A 21,377-nucleotide genomic window follows, 5' to 3' on the forward strand; every position below is an offset into this window, starting at 1 on the left:
ACAATTTTATAGATTGATTATGTTATTTTAGTTCTTTTGAGCTTTTTGTGATTCTGCTGTTCTCCATTAAGACTGTTGCTTATATCCTGGCCTTTTAGAGCATTCGTCATTTTTGTTTGTTTGTTTTTTTTTTTTTATCTTTACAGAGTATCTGTAAAGGAATATATAAGCTTTATATAAGCTTTGCTAGCACACCTAAACTTATCAAGTAAAAGTTTGTTTTATATATAAAACAAACAACCTCTTGTGTACCTCTGCCACACTACGCTAACTAATTTGTTCTTTTGTGTCCTTGATGATGCAGATGATATCAGGCATTACTTTGGTGAAGGTTTAGCGCTCTATTTTGGTTTTCTGGAGTACTTCACATTTGCCTTGGTGCCGATGGCCCTGATCGGGATCCCCTACTACATCTTTGATTGGGAGGACTATGATAAATATGTTCTCTTTGCTGTCTTCAACTTGGTGTGGTCCACTGTCTTCCTGGAGGTGTGGAAGAGATGTAGTGCACAGCTGGCTTATGGATGGGGAACACTGAGTCGTAAGAAAGCATTTGAAGAACCACGACCGGGATTTCATGGAGTTCTAGGACTTAATCCTGTAACAGGCCGCGAGGAGCCAACCTACTCTAACACCAAGTATGTATATAAACACGATAACAGAAGTTATTCCAATCAAGTATCACTGTGATATCAATTTGATCTCTTTTAAAGGTCTAAGAGAATATAAGGCAGTACTTACTAACAGATAAAGGTACACACTCTTAGATTCATAATTGGCAAAAAAAGATTTGGAACCTTTTTTGAACATGCAGATCTGATGTTAATCATTTTACAGTCTATACATAACTATTTGTGGCTTGTTCCATACACTAAATTTACAAATTTTACTATAGCAATCAATTATTACCAAATGTTGGAGTTAAAATAATTATTTGTGCAGGATGCCTGAGAATATGGATATGTTGGAGAGATTATTTGCTTGTTGTCCCTCCACAGACGGCAGTTGAGGATATATCTGGTGTCTGTCCCCTTTGTGCTGCTGTGCCTGTACATCGCTCTCCATGTGATGATGATCTACTTTGGCATGGAGAGCTGGGCAATGAGCATTTATAATGAAGATCCAAACTTCCTAACAAGTGTGCTGCTTTTCATACCAAGTATCATCTATGCTGTGGTCATTGAGATCATGAACCTGCTGTACCGCTACGCAGCTGAGTTTCTCACAGACTGGGGTAAGTGTGCAGGAATAAATAACCATGGAGTACATGTGTGTGGCTAAAGAGCTAAACACATTACACCAAAGCAAGCAGTTTAAAGGATATTAACTGCATGGGGCAAGTGTGTGAAACAAAGGGAATGGAGTAGAATTTGTGTTTTTTTTTTTGTTTGTTTTTTGATATTTTTTAAATATCAAATTTGCAACAAACTTAGCCAAATAGGTTGTTGTTCTAGTTTTTAGATCTGTATGTGTTTTAAGAAAAGCTGATTGAGGCACTTAATATAATTACACAGACTGGTGCGCTTGATTCTGTATACTGCACCTCTTATGTGAATATTTTCTGTTCTCTCGCCTGGCCTATGTTTAGAAAACCACAGACTAGAATCATCCTTCCAGAATCACCTGGTTCTTAAAGTGTTGGTGGTGAGTTTTTTCTTTTTTCCCTTATAAAGTTATTTATATTCTGCATTTGTGACTGATAATTAATGCTGTTTAGATCAATGATTCATCATTGCTTTACTAATGAACTATGATATTGTTTACAATTATAGACATTTGTTTTTTTACAGTTCAACTTCATCAACTGTTTTGCCTCTTTATTTTACATTGCCTTTGTAATGCAAGATATGGCGTTGCTTCGACACGTGAGTAATAATGCAAACCTTGGTATATTAATAACTTCAGTAATGCAGAGGTTTTTGCCTCAGTTACTGATTTTATGGAATGATTTTATAATTTTGCTGTTTTCAAAGTCATGTTCCTGGTTATTAAATTTGTCTGTTGCATCTAGAGATGAAGTTCAGTTGATGCTGCTGTTACTGCATTGAAAAGATATAATTAAAGATTTTGTTTGGTTTATTAAATACCTCCCTGTTGGAAATGGGTGTCAGAACAGAAGTCTAACTTCTATCTATCTATCTATCTATCTATCTATCTATCTATTTATTTATTTATTTTTATAGGAGCATTTTTTTTGCTCGTAATGCATGCCAACTAATGCCAGACAGCAATGTTGCTTAAAGTGGCTTTTGTGTTCTTTGTGCTTCAGAGTCTTGCCACGCTTCTCATCACCTCTCAAATCCTGAACCAAGTGATGGAAGCCTTCCTGCCGTACTGGCTGCAGAGGAGACGAAATAAGAAGGTCCATAAGAGAGTGAGGAGGGTGATGGGAGATCAGGAGCTTCCCATGGTGGAGCAGGTCCACCTGGAGAGTGACATGAATACTTACCTGGTGAGCGTATAGAAGCCAACTGTGCAAGGTAGAAGTTGAAGATAAGATAAGATGTACCTTTATTGATCCTTGTACCTTTATTGAGTTTTTCCTTGCCACCATCACCTCTGGCTTGCTCATTAGGGATAAGTTCACATATTTACAATATATTTTTTTGAATCCATTTATTTTTGTAAAGCTGCTTTGTGACAATGTCCATTGTTAAAAGCACTATACAAATAAAATTGAATTGAATTGAATCCCCTGCAGGGGAAATTAAAGGTAGAAGATTAACTATATTAAGAAAATGGATATGTTTACCCATTTACATTTTTGTATATTCACTCTCAATAAATGTTTCTTTGTATACAACTTGACAGAATTGAATAAATCAGTGGCATTCATATAGTTCAACGATCTGGGCCTACAAACTGTAAATATTCAGTCTGCCAAAGCCTGGAAAACTGAAGATTTGGATATTCTTATGATATCCACAGGCACTGAGTACAATCATACGATTTTTCTGAGGGTAAAGAAAGACCATATTGTGTCTGTTTTAAGAAGAACTGTTCTTACTGTATGTTTGATCATCAGGGCACGTTTGATGACTATCTGGAGCAGTTCTTACTGTTTGGCTACGTCAGTCTGTTCTCCTGCGTGTATCCTCTGGCTGCTGTGCTGGTGGTGCTCAACAACATCACAGAGGTCTATTCAGACGCCTTTAAAATGTGTCACGTGTTCAAGCGGCCATTCTCTGAGCCTGCGTCTGACATCGGAGTATGGCAGGTGAGAGAGGGATGAATAGTCCTTTTGTTTATCCTCTTTGCCTCAGACAGTCTTATTGCTAAGGACACTCCAATCACTTTGTCAGTGGGTCCATCATAGATGGGTATAGTGAAACAGCTTTAGGAGAACTAGCATTGTTTTCTATGACAAGTCTTTATTTTGTAATCTGCAGAGGATAAAAAGAATAAAATTAGGCAAATCTAAGATGTGATAAGTAGGTAGACTCTTTACCCCCCACAAAAAACTGAGAGCTGTATTAGTTAAAGTATTAGTTGTGTTAGTTAAAGTATTATAGAGTGTTAGTTAAGGGGTGTGTACACATATGCAACCATGTTATTGTACGTTTTTTCTTTCTTTTTCTTATTTATATTTGTTTTTAACTTGATTTTTTTGGTTGTTATATCGCATTAAAGGTGGAAAAAGATCTGACATGATATATTTTGGTTTCATTTTTTTACATCACAAAAACCTGCAGTTTTAACATGGGTGTGTAGATTCTTATATCCAATGTATGTTGCAGCTTACATAATCTTGTAGCTTGATAGATTGGCCATCGCGTTCGTATAATGTTCTCTCCAGAATCCGAAAAATAAATATTTTAAGTAAACACACTGAAGATTTTTTTTCCTTGTAACAGTTTTTTAACAGAACAATTTTTAAACCCACAATCCTGGAAATTGAAATGTGTCAAGACAACACAGATGGAAGTGTTGAATTCTGAGGAAGGTGATAATTAATTTATATTCTGCGCTAAAATTCTGAACTATTTTTTTTTCTCGTCTTTTCTCACTCTCTGCTCCAGCTGGCATTCGAGACGATGAGCGTTATTGCCGTGGTCACCAACTGTGCCTTGATTGGTCTGTCTCCTCAAGTGCAGGCCTACTTCCCTGAGGCAGACACACAACTTATCCTCACTGTAGTGGCTGTTGAGGTAATGCTTCTCTGTCCCCTCCTGTCTTCTTGGCCACCTCATGAAATTGATTTGGTATGCATGTATCACTCAGCCATGGCATTTTAATTGTGCCATCAGGTGGTGCCAGTGAGCTGTTTTTTTGTGTTGAACATGAGAGGGTGCTGAGGTTGCTGGCTCTGGGTGAAGGCTGTGACTTCCCTTCAGTAATCTTGTTAGACTGAGATAATGCAGGCTATAGAGGCTTTGACTGTGTGACAGGAATTGATCGTGTCTGTGTATCTATCTATGTACGGTGCTATGTATGTGTGTGCTAACACTAGAAATCCAACCAAACAACTAGTCCACATGTGTTTGTGCCAGATTAACCCAACCCAGGTTTGCCTGTAGGCCCCAAGAGACCCACTCAAAATAACTGACTCTAGGAAAACACACACACATAGGCTCACTTTCATTTTTCTGAAATGAGTTATATTTTTGTGTGAGATTGCACAATACCTTTACGCTGATGTGGTGTGATTGCAACAGGTAATGTAAATTCCTGCTAAACATTAATTTCATGAATTTATTTATGTATTAATATAAGTTTATTTTAGACTGGTGATGGACTATGGATGGTTAGTTCACTGCTATTTTCTTTTAGCTCTTTAAGGTTGCTGAATTTTCTTAGTGTGAATGATCTAAGTTCATTCAGGGCAGGTCAACAGAATGTGTGTGTGTGTGTGTGTGTGTGTGAATACTCAGTCTGCTACTCCCTCATTCTTCACCCTGTGCTCTGACATAAAGTGTGTGTCAGAGTGTATGTCCCTACCGAAGCTCCAACTAGTGCAGTATACAACATTCAGACAGTCAGTGTTTTAACCTTTAACGGTCATCCTGTTCAGCTCCACCTGCTCAAGGGCTGCAGCTCTGAGCCCTTGTGTCACACGTTAACGCTGACTACACCTTAATCCTAAACTCAGAACCTATCCTCTAACCCTGGGCTAATGTCAGAGTTTGGCTGGATGTGTGAAATTTTTCATACCTCACCTTCAGCACAGATTCTCTGACTATTAATTCCTGCTGCCTGCCAAGACAGGGCTTATTATACACATATCAGAAAGTTTGTGTGACGCAAAGCAAGCCATTATGCTTTGTGTGTGTGTGTGTGTGTGTGTGTGTGTGTGAGCAATGATTCACACACTCATTTAGCAGCAGGGGCACGTTCTATCTCTCTCTCTCTGTTATCCTCCACTCTCCCTGGCTCCGTCTGTCTCTGTTGTCTCTCTTAGTCCATTATGAGAACTGAGGGGAAATAAAACACAGCAGATGATCAGCATTCAGAGGCTGTGGATGTGTCTCTATTTCAGCTCTGTTTTCAGCAACAACTCCTCAATATGGCACAATACTACGCTTATTTACTCAATGCACGAAACTGTATTATCATCTGTCTTGTGTATCATTCTGTAATGGACATTACAATTCGAACCTAAGTGTATCTCTGGTTTATAAAATTAATATACTGTAAAGCTGAACCAGAGGCAAAAATGGATTTAATTACTCACTGGCTAAAGTTTCCAAAAGGAGAAGCTCAAGTTCGCGCTGCCTTTTTCTGCATTGTCATGGACTCACAGGGGAATGTTTTGGAGACGTCTCCGTGTGTCATCCATGATTTGTTGGAGCCGAAACGGTTGCCTATTTTTGGGCCATTCGATACGCAGGTTATTACATGAAGGCATGCCTCAGAGAGCAGTAACCAGGCAACAGTGTAGCCACGGCGACAGGAGAGGGCTGAGGATCAGGAGTAATTGAAAGACTTGATGGCAGCAGGGCAAAGCTGGGCCTTTTACACAAAAAGACTGTGTGCCTAGCTACGCACGCAGGAGCACTGTTATGTAATGGATAGGGTTATGAAGGATGTAGCCTTCATAGCTCCTTTACTTTATTTTCACGTCTTTCTGCGAATTAAATATTGTGATTTGAATTTTATATCGAATAGGATTTGTCCAGAAATGGAAGCTGTATTAGAATCTGTCTTGTTCATCATGCTGGCAGAGTTTATGCTGGCAGTGTTTTATATATTGGTACTATTTGGATTTCAGATTTGTCTGTGGCTGTGTCCATGTCAGTAAGGAAGTTAAAAAGTGAACCAGAATATGTGTGGGTGTTTGTGGAAATTAAACGGCCCAGACTTGCATGATAACACACACGCTTTAACAGGCTTAAACATGGCTGTCTGACTGCAGCCTTAGTGCTCCCGCCTGGTTCACTACACATGTCTGACAACTTGAAAGATCTGATCAGGCTAGCGGCCTTGCCCCATCTCTCTCTATCACTCTCTCACATTCTCTTGTTTCACTCATGTTTAAAAATGACATGCCAGAAAGTGACAGCAAGATTGGAAGCACAGTAAACGTTTTCTAACATACGCTATTCTGTCTTATTCAGTCAGTAGATGGCTCCTGTTACCTTCCCTGTGTGTGTTCTGCACCTAACACATGCATTGATTTATCAACTCATCATGGCTGAACACTTTCATCATCGATCACTGTTTTAGTGTATATGAAGAACTTACTGCTTATCTCTTGTGAAGATGCTGGATTTCATAGAAATAAAAAAGTGAAGAGGAAATAGGAACACTAGGATACCCTATACATAGAGTAGAATGGAAGAGCATTTTATTGACATGACTAGGAATTTGCTTTGCACTTTCAGGACAATTTTGAAATGTGTTTTGTATGCTTGTCAATTTGCACAAAAAAAAGCCAACAATAATGCATTTCGATGCATTTTGTTTACTTTACTATATTTTCATAGTGTCACTTGTTTAGTTCTGAAAACTCCACATGCTGGTGACATTAGAAGCACATTGAAATAGTAATTCATTACTACAAATTCGGTAGTTCAATCAGTATGCTTCCAGATTTTCTAAGATACTGTATAATTTAAACAGGGTGTGTGTATGTTTTTGCTGAGTTAATATTAGTGTCAGTGTCTTTACCTTGACCATGTTTAAGTCTCTCCAGTCTTTTAATCTGTAATAGAACTGTTTGTTTTGCAGGATGCAAAGTGCTGTGTTTTAGCAAAGTGCTGCACTTTTAACATTCTGTCCAATAACTGATGCAGCACTATATAAGAAAACAGTGAAGCAGAAGACTTAAGAGCATTTTATTTGTGAGACGTATTTTAGCTTACGTCTGAAATTTGCCAAGCAAATTTGAAGCTTTAATTTTTTGAGAGACATTAATAGTAATAGATAAATGCAGGTAAAATGTGCTGTAGATAAATGTTTTTCTTGGGGAAAAGACTGCTGGATGAAGTGAGATGTGACATTGAAAGTGCATGGAAAAATTTATTGTACATTTTGTTTTAGATTAAATATGCTAATTATTGCAGTGTCAAGTTGTCACAGGTCTGATTTAGATGTGTGTGTGTGTGTGTGTGTGTGTGTGTGTGTGTGTGTGTGTGTGTGTGTGTATTTGAAGCTCTTTCCAAAACAGCTTCTGAAGATAGATATGGCAGACTGTTGTAGAAAATTGTTGTAGAAAATTGTGCTTAGTCTCTGAGAACCTTTTTGCTTTTGACCAAATATAAGGCTGCGCACATGGAAAGCCTGTTTTTTTTTTTATCCATCTCCAGAACCAAAAATCCCAAGCCACAGATCTTTGACACAAAATAGACACATGGTTGTCAGGTAATGGATATAAAAATGCCATTAAGCACAGGAGCATGGATTAGGGTGAGAGAGCCAACTGTGATCCCGAACGTCACAGGTTAGTCGATACCTGGGATTGTTAGGTTTCTTAATTGCTGCTTGGAAAGGGTGCACAAGACAAGTTGTTAAAACCTTAAAACCTTGTGGCCTCTGATAATGTAAATACAACATATAAATCAGCACAAAAATTGTTGAACACAAAAAAGTCCATCTCAGTCTCCAGACTTGAATCTGGCTGCAAATCTGTGGTCTGAATTGAAGAGAGCGTCTACATGCACAAACTTGGCTTGAAATGACGTGTCTCTAACCTTATTAGACATTAAGAGGCTCAGTGCTGTTATTTTCTTTACATTAGGATTCGTCATATATTAATTGTGGGAGTGTTAATAATTTTTAAACCACTGTTTGGCAGAGAAATTGCTGTATAAAACTATACAGCATCACCATATTCACTCATGGATATTTTACTAATTGCATATGGGATTCATTTTTGCTTCATTCTTTTGATGGGTGCCAACAATTTTGAGGTTGACTGCATCTCTAAAATGATGCCACTTCAGTTCCAGTTAAGGCACATTGCTTTTCTGCAAAGGATCATTAGGTAGTAGCTTGTATAAGCACAAATCTGATTTGAGCATCATAGCCTACTAAACATAGACCAGCGATCTCCAGATAAGCCTCATCTCAGACTCAATTTCACTCCTCATGCATTTTGCTCTGCGCTGATTATTCTGTCCATCTCTCTTTTTTAGCTTTGTTAAAAACCGTGTACTGCTCAGCACCATGTTTTCTTCTAGATCTGTTTTGGATTTAATGCTAACTAGCTGTAAGATGTCTCTAAGAGGTTTTAACAGCATTTATTGGTTCAGTAGCAAGGCTAGAGATGTAAGTCATCATATATTTTATACAGGATTGATAGATCATTGCGGTGTATGGACATTATTATTATCATCGCACTATGAGTTTCTAATTGTAAAATAGTATTTATTTAGCTGCTCATCAATGTTACATTTGTTGACTAAAATTGAATGGATACTTCTATATGGGTCTGATATCACTGAGATTTAATTGGTGATCTTTCTGACTCAAGAACAGAAGAAACAAGTTCCACCCCTCATGCTACCTGCTTTAGTTGATTTAAATAAAAAGGTGAACCCTTTTCTTCCAACATTATTGCTTTGAGTTCCGCCTCCAAATAGGTCAGGCGTGTCTGTGCTGTGGAAATTGATTTACCTTGGAAAGCCGAAGTAAAGTATTTAGATCATGTGGTCCTGTGGTGAAAAGACAAAGCGCACAATACAGGCATCAAGCATGGAAGCAAGCAGTAATTTTCAAATTTAAGACCATTTTTCACAGCATGTGACATAGCCTGTTGAACATCCATTTTACATAAATAGGTTTGTACAAAATATTCTGGTGGTTTGCAGGGCTATACTCTTGGTCTCAAGTATTATATTATATTATTATATGTTTTCAGAGCTTTCATAATGATCTCTTATACTGACTGGTTTTTAATCACATGATTTAGTGAATTGAGCTTTCAGGAGCACCTGAATGTGAGAAACAGACAAGTATTATCAGGATTGCAGTACACCACTGATGTCAAACTTGTTTACTCTATGTATGTAAATATACATATTTTTTATTTTACAAAGCTAATGTTGCTTCCAAACGTTTGGCCTGTAGTGTACAGAGAGTAAATCTCAATGAAGGTGAGGTGTACTTTGGTTTGCTCTCTTGGTGGTTAGACAATATAGGATATGACGATGGGTTTTATTGTAGCTGATAATATCGTTCTGCTGTCTTCCTGGCATTTGGCCGAGTTGCTCTGGAGTTGCTGAAGCGTAGCTGACCCTGTCCTCCCTCATTCTCGGGAAATAGAAATGCATGCAGTTCACATGGGCTCGGAAATACATCATCAGAGTCACAAACAGAATCGCTGAAAAGCTATTGCACACACCCACGCACATGATAAAATGGTTTTGTTTTGTTGAATTTGAAATTGAAGCTTAGGGCTTTTGCACAGGCAGCAGCACTGTTTTTTTTTTTTTTTTTTTTTTTTTTTTTTTTGTTGTTGTTGTTTTTTGTTTTCCTCCCTCTCCTTCCACTTTGGAGTTTAAGCTAAGTCTGTTGTGTGACGTGATCTATTTGATTGCCATTTCTCACCTTTTCTCCATTTTACCTGCCACCTGAGACCTTTGTGAGATCAGTCTGAATGACATTTCTGTCTGGATAATCTATTCAATAATGTCAACTTTTTCAATCAGATTGCTTAAAAAAGTACATATGAGCAAATCATTTTGAATCTGCAACTGGAATGAATTCATTCAGACATCTTTGCATGTACACACAGCCTGTGACCTCAGTGCCACACAAATGTATTTCAATAAATCCTCCATTTCAGTATAAATTCCCCATTTCATGGCTTTTATTAGAGAGCATGTATGGCACCGAGAGGCTGTCATTTTCTCATTCACATCTCATCAGTGGATCTCCGGATGAGCGTGTGATGAGTGTGCAGCTTAAAATGGTGCCCTGTGGCAGGATCTGTAAAACTGTGAGAGAGCTGGCACGCTCCTAAATGCATACAACGTTGGAACATGTGTTCTGATAACACAGAGCATTTAAAACACAGGTGTCAAACTCATGGCCCATTTACTTCAGTCTGTGCGTCTCCATCGCCCACGTTCCGTCTATGCCACTTTACATAGAGTCACATCTCACAGGGCTGAAATGTTGGTTGAACTCAATGTTTATCTTCTTATGAATCAAGTCAGTCTTAAAAAAAAAAAAAAAAAGATTGAATCGCAATGGATTTTGGTCTTGACTGTGATTCGGTGATTGACTCCAAATATCGAAATGTACTTCCTAGTGTAGAGACCAAAATATGTTTAAAAAAAAAAAAAAAAGGAAAGTTGAAGAGTGTGAGTGTGAAGACGAGAGATAGAAGACATGTATCTTTTTGGCAGAGATAATCCTGTATGAGTTCTTCTCAAATGTCTCAAATTAATTAGTACTGTATCTAGTATAGATAATGTTATATATTTCTGCACTATTAGGTGATGATGCGATGTATATATAATACAGTTGGATAATTTGTGTTAGCATTTCCTTTTTTTCTAGAAACATCCTATTTTACTTTCAGATCCTAGGTTTTTGGTGTTAATTGATAGAATAAATAATATGTGAAAAAAATGAATAGCATTATATTATGGCCCATCAAGGGCTCACAAAAATGCTGATGTGGCCGGGAAGGATTTGTGTATGACACCACTCATTTAAGACATCATCCAGCATGGACAACCGTTTACTCTGCTGGAAATATGTTCCCTCTCTGTATCTGTACCTGTACTATCTGTCAGTAAATGTACCTAGCATTAGTCACCTTTAAACTACTTAACAGTCTGGAATTTGCTACTGATAAGCTGGAGTAGATCATTTATTACTTTGGAATGCAGACTAGGACATAGGTTCACACAGAAAATGTAGAGTGCATGAAATGTCCATGTTTTGTGTGTATAAATAAGTCTTTGGAGAAGTTTAAAAACTAGAAGTGAGAATATTTTTAATCTGATTAGCTGGATAAATATATGTTTCCTGCTCTGTTCCTTATTGCAGCATGTCCTCCTGGCCTTCAAATTTATCCTGGCCTTCATTATTCCAGACGTGCCCAAGCACATTCAGATCAAGCTTGCCAAGCTGGAGTTTGAGTCTCTGGAAGCTCTGAAGAAGAAGGTAAGCACTTATATATGTGTGTATGTATATATGTGTGTAATCGTTAGCTCAGTATACCCTCCAAGTAGCTGAGAAATCTCTTATTATCCCTCCAGGGCATATATTAGTGTACACATTGTTGACACTGTGTCAGCAGTGCATAAAGCTCAGTAATGCGCAGGTGCTACAGACAAGGAGAAAAGCTACAATCCCAAAACACCAACTGATCCGTAGAGAATATGTATACTGAAACTCACAGTAGACATTTCAATTGGTGTGTAAATGTTTGATGAACCTAAGCTTTGGTAGATGTTTTATCACCTTGAATACAGAAGTAGGTACACATGGCCATGCAAGTATGTGCACCGGCTCATGTTCATAAACATATAACGTTTAGATCCTTTCTGGGAGAATGATTTCTTTTCCATAGTGGAAAATTGCCCCCTGTATACTCGCTTCATAGAACTGGATTCGCTGCAGGTACACTGAATTCATATGACCGTGCTTTGTAAACAAGGTCTAGCCTGAGACTGATAATACTAATGAGTAAATATATACACAGCTTGTTAGCATAAATTAACATAGCATCAACAATCAACCTAAATGTGTAACGTGATTAAGATTTGGGATAAAAAAAAGTTTCATATATACAGTTATGTAAAACTTTGCTGTGCTTACTGCTTCTGAAATGTGCCACATTTCAACTACCTCTGTTCGGTTTTGTGCAGAAAGCTCTTGCTCGGTAAGTCTCTCTTTTTGGCGGCTGCATGGTGTATGCTAATTAATGGACATGAACAGCTGCCAAACTCTAATCTCTACTGTAGGCCCTCTCAGTAACAGCAGATGTTTGACGCTGTGGTCCTTTGCCTACTAGCATGATGTAGGTTAATGATGCTGAAACACATGATGCAGTTACTGACTGTAATGTTTTTAACAAAAGGACTTGCTAATAACATTAATAAATAATCATATTAATCAATAAAACTCCTTAATCATGAGAGGCTTTCGTTATAATGATACAGTTTCAACTAATTATCATAATGGGTCTTGGTGATCATCATCATCATCATCATCATCATCATCTTGGAGAACTCGCATTCCTAATAATGTAGTTCCTCAGATGTTGTTGTGTTTTTGTTGTGTTGGCATTATTGTTGTGTGTTGTTGTGTTGTGTTGGCGTTATTACTTGTACCTGTAATATTTGTCCAGTATGTAATCATTGGTGATAATCTCACATGCAGTTTTATTTAGCATTTAGAAAAAAAAAAAGTTTTTCCATATGCCAAAGTTTTTATAATATTTAGTTCTTGTGGATGGATAGACGTGCAGTTGATCTGTCCAGTTTGAACCTAGAGAAACCCACATCCATCTCTGGGATGAGCCCTGAATGAGCACTGTGACCTGATTACTTTAGTGGAAAAATGGAAAGTGGAATATAAACAGCACGAGAGTCTGACGCAGTACTTGAGGCGCTCAGTGGAGAGATGGTGGTGTAAACACAAACACAAGGAAATGGCTTTTGCAAGCAGAAAGGAAGAAAGGTCTGACTACTGTGGAAGGCACTCTGCCTGAGCTTCATGTGGCTAACATTTGTTTTAATTTACACAGAGTGGCAGGTTGTAAACTACTTATTGAATATATTGATTACATTTCAGGATGATGGAGGATGTGATATTTCTAAGTTTCCCTTTTGCTCTCCTTTTTCGCAAACTCTGGCTCCAGCTCTGCTTTTTTTGTGCTGCTTTATCACAATGATAGACACGAGCTAACAGTCTCAGCAGAGCCAACTGTGAGCATTTAAAGTGCAAACTGCACAGAATTGCAAATTCTTGGCCAGGGCCACTAGTAGGAGAGAATGTATAAAACCTTCTCACATTATCCAGAAGCGTCCTGCAATATTTGATTAAGGTTTTAATTGCAGCTGGTGATTCAGGACTGAGGGTTCACTCAGGGAGGGCGCTTGGTGCACTGACTCGATATTATTAGTGCTGAGCTAGGATTATGTGCAGCTTAGCATTTAGCTCTGAAGTAGCAGCATGTGGCTACTGAGTCCAGCTGTTTTCCATGTGTCCAGCAGCTTGTAAGGGTGTAGATGGCTGTCTGCAGGGGGGGAGGACAGGTCCTCAGGAGTCAAAGGGAAAGCTGGAAATAGCAAACACTAACAGAGAGCAGTGGAAATCCCCTGTTCACAGCCAGCACTGGAAAGCAACCTGCCACTTGGAGGTGAGCTCCAGGACAAAGCCGTGTTAGGCATTGCTGGCTTTCTCAATCTGGTGCTTAAGTTACAGCACATGCTAATACACTGTGCTGTTCTAAATCTCTGTGGTTTTACTTTAGAGCCCCTAGTGTAGATTTAGTGATATAAGATTGGAGTATCCCTATACTGGCTACAGCCTCAGTGTTTAATATGACAGCTTTCTTTCTTTCTTTCCATCAGTCCCATGTGCTAAATTGTTCTTTATGACATTTCCTGAGCATCCTATAGACTCATCATGCCCACGACCATTGCTCTACACATAAAATTTAACTTCAAGCCCAACCGAATCACAAATAATGAGCAATATTTACATGTGCACATGTAACTTGAACTGTAAATAAAAAAGAAATTTCCAGCTGTCTAGTGTTGCAACCAAATCTGTGCAAAATGGGCTGCCATTTTGTAGTATTGTTCAAATACTTAGTAGAAAGTAACCAGTGTCCTTTTTTTTTTTTTTTTTTTAAAGTCCCTCAGTAGAGGACAGTGGGTGCATTCTAAAACTCTGATTGATGTCTCCTTGTTTCCTTTAGAAATTGACCAAAGTCTACATACCAGTTCTTAAAGTGCACTGTAAGGAATCAGAAATGAGGACACAGGAGGCTTTTAGATCTTCTATGCACAAATGCTTTTTTATTTTAGGAAGTCTTTTTAATGTTGGCATGTGACATGAACCTACCGTATAAACGCTTCACATTTATACTCCATAGAATCTTGTTTAGGCACTTAGGCATGTGATATACACGTGATAATGTTTTATGTTTCATAGGAAAATGATCAAAGACCAGGTGGTGTGATACCACAAAAGTGTAAAGTGTTTTATTCCTTTTATATCACAGCCATTTTGATTAACATGTCTTATTAATTAAACAGGACATATTGTACTTCGTCAGTTTATAGGTTCAATTAGATTCAATTGTTTTGGAACATCCATGAAACAGGGTAATTCCTGTTACATCATAGCAGCTATAAACAGTTCCCTCACCAGCCTCTCGTTTTTTTTGTGCTCTCTTGAAGCAGCTTGTCATGTTGCAGAGAAACTGAAAAGCACAAATTCCTCTGCCCTTTCTTGGTAACCTTAAAGAGGCTGGTTCCAAAAAAACGTTCTCTTTATAGAACGCTTCACCAAATGAGCAATTACACACAATTTATATATGTTTACTTGAGTATCCGCCACAAAGTCCTGTGAATGAGCTGTCACTTTGGAAATGATAATAATTTGCCTTCCAGCCGACCCTAATGACAAAGCTGTGCTGTCAGAGAAGAGTAATCAACACCCTTTGCCCAATCAGATTTGAGAATTCAGCCCTGATGTGGAATTCAGCACCTAATCACTGAGGGTGAATTCTCTTAAGTTGCTTGTGATAGCAAGTTAGCTAGTATTTGGCATGTTTATGTGATAGAACAAGACTAGTGATGCAGAGTGATGAGCAGACCTACACGATATTAGTGCGCAAATACATTTACATACTAATTGTGTTCCCTGTAAGAGTTTTCTATGTAATGCTCTCGATTTTCCAGTGTATGAAATGTCATTTCTTGATAAAACCCCTATGACACTCTGTGTCAACACAAACACACGGCAGAATGTTGTTAAAGACAGAGTGCACAGTGCTGAAGGTGCTGAATAAAAGCTGATGATGTCTACTGCACTCTTTCATCACTGGGGAATTGTGTGTGAATAGCTTCCTGCCCTGCTGTGGAAAGTTAATCATGTAGCTCCAATGATGGCTGATTGCTCCAATAACATCAGCTTCTTTAGGCCAGATGATATGTCACATGATTTGTTTGCTTCTGTCCCAGGGTGAAGACACATTTTCAACGCTTGTGTATTATTTCTTCAATAATTCAACAATACATGGACGCTAAAAATCTCGAAATGTTATCAGTTATAGGCCATTTCAGGGCAAGAACGTAAATCAGCAGTCATCCCTGATTCACACTGGTTTGAAGGTGCCTTTCAGGTTTAGACATGTCGCTCTGAAATTTGGGACAAAGTGGGACAGCGTGACGTCTAGGACCCCCATACGTCAGGGATGTAGAGTGGAAAAAGCAGGGCACATCAGGTCAGTGGTACCATGTAGTTTGTCAGAAAGCGTATGCTCTTTAGCCTCGCGGTCTAGCTGTAACCGAAAATGGACCGAGTAAGACGTCATCATCAAAAGCATGCTGTCATGCCTCAAGCAGCAGATACGTCCTTCGCTATCCTTTGATGGGAAACAAAGCCAGTGGTGCTGTCCTGACTGATTGAGAGTGAAATGAATCATGACAGTGGATTCACAAGCGGAAATTGCTGCCCAGCTGTAAGTACACTTCTGCAGCAGACTCAGTAAACACTGTTTGTGCCATGACATTTAACACACCACAGGAGCTGTGTTGTTGGTGTTCTAGGTCAGGGACAGTGATTGTAATAACAGTACAGATATTGTAGGCTAGAGAATAGTACTGGAGTTGCTCTATCACGATCAGAACATTGCAGGCTCTTAACACAGTGCTTGACCTACAGGAGAAATGAATAAATAAGTGCATTCAAGGTGATGATAATAAATTTAACACATTTCTGCAATTTTATGGCATTTCTCTAAAGGGGTTATTTTGTGAATAACCGCCCAAAAATGTGAAAAATTGTTAATTAAATTTTTTTTTTTGGTCTTTTTTTGGCTGCTTTTTTTTTTTGGCTTATTAACTTCAAGAGAGAGAAAAAAGAGAGGCTGGTGCGGGAATGACTATTTATAGCTGCTATAACATAAATGATAACAGGAACTAACTTATTTTGCAGACGTTCCACATTTTGTAACTAGTGTAAATATAATATAATGTAAATGTTAACTATACAAGCAGATAATAAAAGTAGGACAAAAGTAGGACACATCATTCCTTATTAAATAAAAAGATAGTGTTGGCAAATTGATGTGGTAGAAGAGGAATAAAACACTTCAGGACATGCTGTTGTAAGAAGATATTCAACCTTGGGGTGGCATTTGCTTGATGGAAAGAGAGAAGATATATTATCACATTATGTAATGCTGTCGAATGTGGAAAACTCAAAACGTCAAAAACTTGTCTTAGTGTTGCAAACACTCAGATAGGACCATGTCTTTTCTGTCGCACAGATGATTAAAAATGCATCAGAAATACGTTTAGTGTGAATTGGCTCTGATACTGTTCAGTGCAAAACCACAGTGGAATAAACAAATAGTTAATTGTACTAATTTACATGGTGAACTAAAGGTTAAATCATTTTAATATAGACATACTTTGCAAGGCAGTTTTGATCTGTATTAATCTGTGTTGATTTCATTTCTGTATTAAATAAAGGCAGATGTTTGCATTTGTAACTTGTTTCCAGAGAGACCAGAACATCACTGTGTTTTGATATTCAAATATTAAAATATATTCAAAGTTGTCCCATCAAAGGTATGCTTTTAGCTTCTTTTTTTTTTTCTCATGATTTGTGCTAATTCTAGGGCAACTGTTTGAGCCATCTCTCTTTGGAACTTAACTATTTGCAATATCGTGTGAGTTAACTAATTCACTGTGCTGCTTATTGTCTGCTACTCTACTATTGTTGCACATAATCAATACTATAATCAGCAGCAAACAGCCTGCCATGGAAACAGAGCATCTGCTGCAGCTCAGTTAGGACCTTTGGGATCGACTGCCATCGTTCTTTCTGCACTTTTTCATGGAACTTTGTTTAATGTAAAGTCAGCTTGAGTAATGGAATGGATTTTATCGGATGACTCTTTATTCATTTTGGCTTCATGGGTAGAACGAGAAGAGGCTGGAAATGGAAAATAAATATAATTGCCTTCTTCTGAAGATGGGTTGCATTTTTTTCTTTTGGCGTATTTTAGTTTAAACTTAGACTATCATTTTGTCCATTAACCTGACACGCACTCAGACTAGGTGCCTTACATCTATTCCGATAATTGCCCATTTTAATATTGAAAAACAGCAACACAGTGGTAGAAACATTGCTTCAAATAAGCACTCTGTTGTGTTTTGAGAAGCCGCCAAAACCCAGAGTGAACACAATGCTGTAAAAGCCACAGTGTCAGCAGCATGTGCCTGCATTGATCTCACTTCTGGCTTGAAAAGTTAATTGTACATAACACTCCTTCACTGAGGCTTTAATTTGCTCTGGTTTGCAGGCAGCAGAATTAATAGATTAACTGTAGCTCAGGCTGTGCCACTATTGGACATGTTTCTAATGGAAAGAAAGGCTGTATATTTAAAAATAATTACATCTTGAAAATCTCCAGGCCTAGTGGGGAGATTTGACTTGCTGATAAGGTGCAGTGCATTACAGCTGTGGTTTCCTCTTTGTAAAGAGCATGTGATTGAAAATTTTCACCTTAAAGTTGCTGTTTTAAGGAGCTGTCAAATGGCAAGTGTGTCATTGTTGGTGCTTGTTCCCACCACCATCACTTAAAAGTGTGAATCATTCAAGATCAGATTGTTCCACAGAGTCACAGATTGAACCACTATGATCAGCTTCTATACTCGGCTCCTCTTCCAGTGTGTATGCACAAGTAGTTGGGTTGTTTCCACCTCTAAAGCATGCTTAAAAATAAAATAATAATAATAATAAAAAAAAAAAAAACAGCAGCATTAGCAATAGCTCACTTTGAGTGCAGTTAGATCTGACCCTAAATATAAGTTGCAGTATTAATACTTTGCTTGTTTTTGTATTTTCAGAAAATGCTGGAGGCAGCAGAGATATCAAAGACCAAGAAGTAACGAGGAGCAATGAGGCCAACAGTGGCACAGCTTCTGATGATGCAGATCTGAAACTGCCTCAGGTGTTTACATACAGTGTACCCAATCAAGCATTACATATCACCTACCATCAATGTGCACTCCTGACATGTTCTTCACAAACACTGCTGACATACAGCGCAAGCTGCAACTCAATTACTGCATGTTAGCTAGTACAATCTCAGTTTGAGCTTTTAATTATGATTTTAATTGTTTTTATGAGGCTTTCCACTTCATAAAGCCAAGAAGTACCTATTGGCCCCTAATAGTAATAATTGTATGTGGAATTTGGTTAAAAAATTATTTATAAACAGTTGTTCTGTGACACTGTGTTATTATCTGTAAACTGTACTGAGCATGAATTGCACTTTACTAGTGTAATCACGTTGCCAATGAAAAAAGGTTGAGTACCTGTGCCTGGGCCACTACAAGATTTATACGATCATAACCCTCGTTGGAAAATATGAGACTCCAAAAATAATGACAGATTTTTGTCCTGGATCATGATTTTTCTCAGACTTCTTCTGAGAATGTGATTTCAGATCAAGTTAAACATGTATTTCAAGCTGTATTTCAAGACGACAGGACGTTGAGTCGTTGCTAACAACTGAACTGTGAGTAGATCAAGGGGCTAAATCTAGATTTTACACACTACAGGATAATTCTGAAAGATAATTGTTTAAGACCAACCTAAAATTGGGAAACCTTTGCAATGGTCAGGTGGGGTAAACTGGCCTGATTATTATTCCCTATTGTGACCCAGGCATAAGTAGTTTTGACATGTATGCAATAGGGTAAAGGTTTTCTGCTTTTTCATGGCAGTATATGTAGTGATTCTCCCACACACTCCTGTTCAACCAAAGACTGAACAGTGCCTTTAAATACCATTATATCAGATACTCATGTTACTGATTTTGTGTGCACTGTACTTGAAGCCAGGTTAACCTGAAAATAAATACCTAAACTATTACAGTGATAAATGTCTTACTGCATTCATTACCTGCCATCTACTCAAGTGTATTCAAAAGTTGTCTGAAGGTTTTATATCCACCATCCACTTTATTAAAATCATGCAGGTACAGGTTAGTGAAGCAGATACTTCAGTTAATGTTAACATCAAACATCACAGTGGGGGGAAAAATGTGAAGTCTGACTTTGACCATGACATATTTATTACTTAACAGAAACTGGACAGATTGATTGGAAAAACATTGTGTGGTCTTCAACTGTCCAGTTTCCTGTGCCCACTGTAGCCTCAGATTCCTGTTCTTGGCTGACAGAAGTGGAACCTGACGTGGTTTTCTGCTGTTGTAGCTCATCCTCCTCAAGATTTGATGTGCATGCTGAGATGCTTTTCTGCTCACCATGGTTGTAGAGTGCGCTTATTTGAGTTCTTGTAGACTTCCTGTCACCTCAAACCAGTCTGGCCATTTCCTCTGATCTCTCTCATCAACAAGGTGTTTCCTCCCACAGAACTGCTGCTCACTGGATGTGTTTTGTTTTTGCACCTTTCTGCGTAACCTCTAGAGACTGCTGTGGGTGAAAATCCCAGATGATCAGCAGTTTCTGAAATACTCACACTATCTAGTCTGGCAACAACAACCATACCACAACCAAAGTCACTGAGATCACATTTTTTCCCCCATTCTGATTCACTGAAGCTCTTGAGCTGTATCTGTATGATTTTATGCATTGTGCAGGCTGATTGGATAATTGCATGAATGTGCAGGTTCCTATTAAAGTGCCTGGTGAGAGTACATCTATTAAACTCTTGCAGTATAAGCTGTTTACATACAGGAGTTGTTCTCAAATTTACTGGAAAGGTGTGTTCCAGTTCATTTAACATGCCATTATGTCCTACTACCTTTTCTTTAATAAGTTATGACATTGGCATGTTAGACTATACAGCTATCATATGTTGTTTATGGTGTTTAAAATGAGCTATCCTTAGTCATTTATGTGCAGGCATAAGTATCTTTTTATCACTTAGGTGTCTGTCTTATACAGCTCAAGCAATGTAATACAGTGGTCAGTCATGTGGAATCATTATGCCCGAGGAACCAAATGACAGCCTGAAGCCATGTTTGAGTACTGCTGCCAGGGTGATACTCAGACGTGACCATTGCATCAGGACAGTGCGAAAGCGCACCAGAAAGTGCAAGGCCATGTTAAGTAGGACAGAGCTCATCTCAGCCTCTAAGCATTTATTCATACTGTGTGGGAACACAGACAAGGTGGAACACACTGCATACACACGCTCAAATCTCTGATGGCCTTGGAAGGCACTAGGATACTTGAGAAATGTAGCAGCAGACGTTGGTAGTAAATCAGTATAGGAAACCTTTCAGCAGCAGTGTTTTGAGGGCTGCCAAATCACGTCGTGTTTCACTTCTCTCTTTGCACTGCATGTGCCAGGACTGAACTCACAGCAGGAGCATTGTGCCCAGTGGGAACTCAGCTTAGGCTTTAGTAAGCAGAAAACCTTCAGGGGACACTATCACATAAAAACCTAGAGCTCCTACAGATGACTGCACATGAAGAGGAGAAAATGAAGAATAAAAAAATGTAAAGTTATGTAGTGTATGCTATGATATTAACAGTAAAGAAATTAAAATGTATTTGCATCTACCTTTCTGAATGTGATGTAAACATTCTCTGACTGCTTTTATGCCTACCCTTTGGTCTTTACAACTGACTTTGGTCTTTACAACTAAAACTTCTTTCACACCCCACCATATTGATTTCTAGGTATTGCGGCTACATGTTTATAGAACAAAACACAGTTATGCAGCACATACAATGGATATAAAAAGTCTACACACCCCT

The 21,377-nt window shown here is 38.3% G+C and overlaps 1 protein-coding gene across 6 annotated transcripts in view; it reads left to right on the forward strand.

The window, feature by feature from the left end:
- Positions 1 to 19,531, forward strand: part of ano10a (anoctamin 10a) — a 24,402-nt gene extending 4,871 nt beyond the window's left edge. For 4 of the 6 annotated variants that reach the window (XM_026926522.3, XM_034303193.2, XM_026926521.3 and 1 more), the window contains exons 6-14: positions 305 to 638; positions 999 to 1,234; positions 1,589 to 1,644; positions 1,791 to 1,865; positions 2,270 to 2,452; positions 3,026 to 3,217; positions 4,020 to 4,148; positions 11,440 to 11,556; positions 18,492 to 19,531. In XM_026926522.3, coding sequence (XP_026782323.1) covers positions 305 to 638; positions 999 to 1,234; positions 1,589 to 1,644; positions 1,791 to 1,865; positions 2,270 to 2,452; positions 3,026 to 3,217; positions 4,020 to 4,148; positions 11,440 to 11,556; positions 18,492 to 18,533 — 1,364 coding nt within the window. In that variant the 3' untranslated portion in view covers positions 18,534 to 19,531. Of the gene's footprint in view, positions 1 to 304; positions 639 to 998; positions 1,235 to 1,588; positions 1,645 to 1,790; positions 1,866 to 2,269; positions 2,453 to 3,025; positions 3,218 to 4,019; positions 4,149 to 11,439; positions 11,557 to 12,263; positions 12,297 to 18,491 lie in introns of those variants that run through there. The other 2 variants (XM_053232032.1, XM_034303194.2) reach the window with 2 other exon arrangements.
- Positions 19,532 to 21,377: the final 1,846 nt, after the last annotated feature.

The sequence above is a fragment of the Pangasianodon hypophthalmus genome, chromosome 1, assembly GCF_027358585.1.
Source record: "Pangasianodon hypophthalmus isolate fPanHyp1 chromosome 1, fPanHyp1.pri, whole genome shotgun sequence".
Classification (NCBI taxonomy): Eukaryota; Metazoa; Chordata; class Actinopteri; order Siluriformes; family Pangasiidae; genus Pangasianodon; species Pangasianodon hypophthalmus.